The 4,754-nt window shown below is 45.9% G+C and overlaps 1 protein-coding gene across 1 annotated transcript; it reads right to left on the bottom strand.

Moving 5' to 3' along the window:
* Positions 1-391: 391 nt before the first annotated feature.
* On the bottom strand, positions 392-3,650 carry GATAD1 (GATA zinc finger domain containing 1). Its single transcript, XM_005518795.3, has 5 exons — positions 3,362-3,650; positions 3,121-3,246; positions 2,746-2,805; positions 1,428-1,611; positions 392-686 (listed from the first exon to the last, which is right to left on the bottom strand). The coding sequence occupies exons 1-5, from the start codon at positions 3,569-3,571 to the stop codon at positions 496-498; spliced, it is 771 nt and encodes a 256-aa protein (XP_005518852.2). The 5' UTR covers positions 3,572-3,650; the 3' UTR covers positions 392-495.
* Positions 3,651-4,754: the final 1,104 nt, after the last annotated feature.

The following is a 4,754-nucleotide window of genomic DNA, read 5'->3' on the forward strand; positions in this document are numbered from 1 at the left end:
CTTTGTGTTTGAGGTTTTAGTCTGGGGAAATCCAGGGAGATCATTCCTCTCCATGAAACAGAAAACTGTTAACTGCATCATTGACCATTTCAGTAATTTAGGTGAAGCTAGTCTTAAATTATTTAACAAGGAAATAAAAGCAGCAGTCACAGTTGATTAAATTAAACATTTATATAAAATGCTGGATGATTATGTCTTTTAAATTCTTCTTTTGGAAAATAACTTAAAAAGTAAGAATGAACACTACAGGAAATTTTCAGAAGTCAAAGACAACATGAAACTTGTGGTTTTGTCCCAAGATGAGCAATAATGTCTGAAGAATAGAGCACTGAAATGAAAACTTCCACTTCAAAGATCTGATGTATCTAAAGTTAATAAATACCATAATCTGTAAAGTAAACCAGCACATTTTATAATTTTTAAGACTTCTTGTACAGGGTTTACAAACTGGAGGATACACCCAAAATAACTAGTGCAAAACAGTCCTTAAAAAAATTATAAATGATTTGCTACAGTTTCTTTAATGGAGATTGCAGGAGTAGGTCCCACATGAGTCCATATATAGCCCTTCTCTGGCCTTGTAGGAACAGTAGGGAAGGGAGATGATCGAGATTTGAAATATTCCGAAGGTGCATGACAAACAAATTCTAAATATTCCATTTTCCTTGGGAGATCTTCTTCTGGTCCTAGGGAAAAAAAAAAAAATCTTCAAAGACAAAACTTAAAGGCATAAATTTAATCATGTTGAATAAAAATATGCCACAACAGCCAACATTCCCTTACAAAACTGTCTTTCCAATCCATGACCATGGCTACCAAGGTAGTCTCCTGTATTAGGCAAGAAACCTCTACCTTTAATTTTGCTGAGCTGATCTTCCCCCTCATCTCATTTGAAGCATTCTGGTATTTGAGTGAAGTACTGTAGTTAATATATTTAAAATACATTATTTTTGTGCTCTTCCTGTTAGAAGGACTTTTCTGAATTACTAATTTTATCATCAGTAGCAGAATAGTCTCTATGCCAGTGCTTGCATGCTATGTATTTTGAATACCCAGGATAAAGATCAAGTAATTCTTTAAAAGAAACAATTTGGACTGGTATATCAGAATCAAAATTATTATGGTTTAAACCTATTTATAGAGTAATAATTTGATCTTTAAAGCTGCACAACTGTAATTGTCCCCACAAACACTCAGATAATCACAGTATGAGATAATCACACACTGCAATAGTGGTAATCATATTATGTGTACAAGATGAATAGAAAGTGTTACTACAGTAAATGAGATGTTTACAAGATTAGAGTCTAAAATGTGGAACTTGTATAAAATACCTTGAGAAGCTAAAATGTTCATTTTAAAAATACAACTCTGCATTAGCATTGGCACATCCAAGTAGTTGTATGAAGTGAAGGCTTAGAGATTACCTATGATATAGGATGCTGGGTCAAAACAGTCTTTGGGACTGGCTTGTGTAGGAATGAGCCAGGTTAGTGCAGCACTCTTTTCACAGTATTGGTCCTGAATAAACCCACGGATTTGAGCGTAGTATGTTCTTCCATCCTGCTCATCAACCACAGAAACAACATCTCCAATTTGGTAGTATACACCCTAGAAGACATACAAATGACACTGAAATCAAACAACCTGATTTTGTCAGCTTCACTTCACATTCTGATTCATATCTTAAGGATCAGTACTCTAAATTATCCCAAATTATGCCAGTCTTGAAAGGCAGCTTCAATTCAGCTACATGCAAGAGAATGGTAGCATAAGAAAGAAAGGTGTTTCTTTCTGTTCTTAAAACAGATAAAAAGAATACAAAAAATCCCAAACAATCCTATTCACAACAACACTGCAAGGTATCAAAGTATTTTGATATCCTTATTTTACATAAGGAAGTTAGATAGAAGTTTTAATATAATTCTTAGGAATTTCTGATAAAAACAAACACATGAGACAGTAATTCTTTTCTGAACTGGTCAACAGCAATCAAGAAATTCATCTGGAATGCTAGGCATGAAGCATCAGGTCACTGGAGAGCACATGGAATCCCAGGCCACCACTGGCCGTGCAGTCTCCCACTGCCTTATCCTGACTTTTCTGGGGAGGAAAAAGGGGAAAAAAACATTCTGTTTGCTTGTACTGCCGAGAAACAAAAGCAAATTTCAGAACTTTGGAACACCAACACCTTGGCATGCTGGTAAAGCTGCTTTCAAGCATGAATGTGAGAAAGTTCCCTCCCGCTTCACTGCAAGTGCCAACAGATCTCCCAGGATGTTTGAGACTGCTTGCACCAGCTCTCAAATGCGAGCCAGCTGACATGCTGGGGCATTGCAACCCACCCCTTCTATGGGAAATAGGTTCTACACCTAAGGTAGGAAATATCACACAAATCTAAATAATCATCTGCAGTCACTTGACCTCTGAACAGTGCAAGTTAAGTTTAAAAATACTGACAGCAATAATTACAAAAAAAAAAAAAAAAAAAACCAAACAAAACCACATTTTTTCCTGGAAGAGAGAAACCTGGGACAATGATAACTATTTAAACTACTCAGGTAAACTACCTGGCAAGACTTAATGGCAGTAACTATGGCAAACCAAAATCCTACACAATTGTTAGGCAAGGAAGAACAGTTTCTGTGACTATATCCCTAGTGCTTTCACTGCCCACAATAATTATTGAAATTGGAAACAGAAACAGGATAATAATTTTTGCAAATAGATTTGTATAAGCCATACCTTATAAAAGATTGATTCTGCTGTAATTATAGTGGACACGGACTCAGGAGCCTTGATGGGCTAAGAAAAGAGCACAGAAATAGAAAATCAAGAGCATTAAAACAAATCAACCATAAAGTTCCAGAAATTGTTTTTTCGTTTTAGACAACATAGAGATACATTATCTTCTAAGAAAACTAGCAAACATTATTACTTTAAAGCTCAAAGTTACACAGCTAACGTTTTCATCTCCAGGATTTTATGTGGAGAAGCGAGTGCAGAACTCCCATGACCGGTTTCTCTTTCCACTCCTCCCGCGGGCTCCGTGCCCGCCCCAGCCCGGCACAGGCTCCCGACCCACCCGCGGCCCCGGCGCTCTGCCACGCATCACCTTACGTTTTTGAGCTTGAAGATGTGCCTCCTGCCCTTGCCCTTCGTGGAAACCTTCTTCTCCGCGGCGGGCGCAGACTTGTACTTGGTGTTCCTGAGCCGCGCGGAGCGGCGGTGGATCTCCTGCTTGCTCTGTGGGGAACAGCAGGATGAATACAAGGGGGACGGCCCGAACACCCCGGCCCCAGCCCCGCCCGGCCCCGCCCGGCCCCGGCGGCTCCATCACCCTCACCCTCGGCCTCCTCACCTGCTTCCCCCCTCCGCCGCCGCCGCCGCCGCTGCTGCCGCCGTTGCTGTGCTGGGCGGCGGCCGAGGTGGTGGCGAAGGCGGCGGGGGGCGGCGGCGCCGAGCGGGCCGTGCAGTTGTTGCACAGGATCTCGCCCTGCCCACCCTTCTTCCACATGGAAGAGGACGTGCTGCGGCACACGCTGCATGTGGGCTTCAGCCCCAGCGGCATCGTGAGCGGGGCGCGGGGCCCGCGGGCCCGACAGCGAGCGGCGGGAGCGCGGCGCCCACAGCGGCCCCGGTGCAGGCCCCTTCCCGGCGGCGGCGGATATGGCTGCGGCGGGGCCGGGAGCAGCGGAGCCAGGCCTGCCCTCTGCTGGCGGCGGCCGTGCCCCGGAGCCAAAGGGGCCCCGGAGCCAAAGGGGCCCCGGAGCCAGAGGGGCCCCGGAGCCAGAGGGGCCCCGGAGCCAAAGGGGCCCCGGAGCCAGAGGGGCCCCGGAGCCAGAGGGGCCCCGGAGCCAAAGGGGCCCCGGAGCCAGAGGGGCCCCGGAGCCAAAGGGGCCCCGGCCCTCCCAGGGGCTGCTGTCGCCTCGGCTGGAGCCCTGGCGCAGAGAGCGGTGTCCCGTCAGTGCCGGCAAGGGACGGAACCGGGCAGGGGGAAGGCCCGGTGAGTGCAGTTATGACTGGTCAGCCTGGAGAAGGTCGTGGGGAGACCTCGCAGCACCTTCCAGTATCTGAAGGGGCCTACAGGGAACCCAGAGAGGGACTCTTCATCAGGAACTGCAGTGAGAGAACTGGGGGGAATGGGTACAAATTGAAAGATGGAGTATTTAGATTAGATATTAGGAAGAAATTCTCTACTGTTAATGTGGTGAGATACTGAAACAGGTTGCCCAGGGAGGCCGTTGATGCCCCAGCCCTGGCAGTGTTCAAAACGGTGCTGGATAAGGCCTTGAGCAACCTGGTCTAGTGGGAGGTGTCCCTGCTCCTGGCAGGGGGTTGGGACTAATGATCTTTAAGGTAGCTTCCAACCCTTAACATTCTGTGATTCTATGAAGCAGAAACCATCTCTGGTTTCGTTCCTATTTGCAGGGTGTGTCAGATGCTGTCATTCAAGGGTTTATGGCTGTCACTCCTACAGCTCAGCAGAAAATCAGGGGACAGAAGATGGACTGCAATGATTGTCCTGATTCAGGATAAAGTGTTGGTGGATCTTGGCCTCAACATATGCCAGTTTTTGACTTCATTTAGATTAAATATTTGGAAAAAATCCTCTGCTTTGAAGGTGGTGAGGCACTGGAACAGGCTGTCCAGAGAAACTGTGGATGCCCCATCCCTGGAAGTGTTCAAGGTCAGGTTGTGTGGTGCCCTGAACAACCTGGTCTAATGGAAGGTGATCCTGCTTGTGGCATGGG

The sequence above is a fragment of the Pseudopodoces humilis genome, chromosome 1, assembly GCF_049639895.1.
Source record: "Pseudopodoces humilis isolate 2021_Gansu_Grassland_sample_001 chromosome 1, ASM4963989v1, whole genome shotgun sequence".
NCBI classification, from domain to species: domain Eukaryota; kingdom Metazoa; phylum Chordata; class Aves; order Passeriformes; family Paridae; genus Pseudopodoces; species Pseudopodoces humilis.

Coding starts and splice junctions, on each gene's coding strand:
- GATAD1 (XM_005518795.3), bottom strand. CDS start 3,571: ATGCCGCTGGGGCTGAAGCCCACATGCAGCGTGTGCCGCAGCACGTCC. Junction 3,247..3,361: donor GCGGCGGAGGGGGGAAGCAG/GTGAGGAGGCCG, acceptor TGTTCCCCACAG/AGCAAGCAGGAGATCCACCG. Junction 687..1,427: donor CCCAGCATCCTATATCATAG/GTAATCTCTAAG, acceptor TTTTTTCCCTAG/GACCAGAAGAAGATCTCCCA.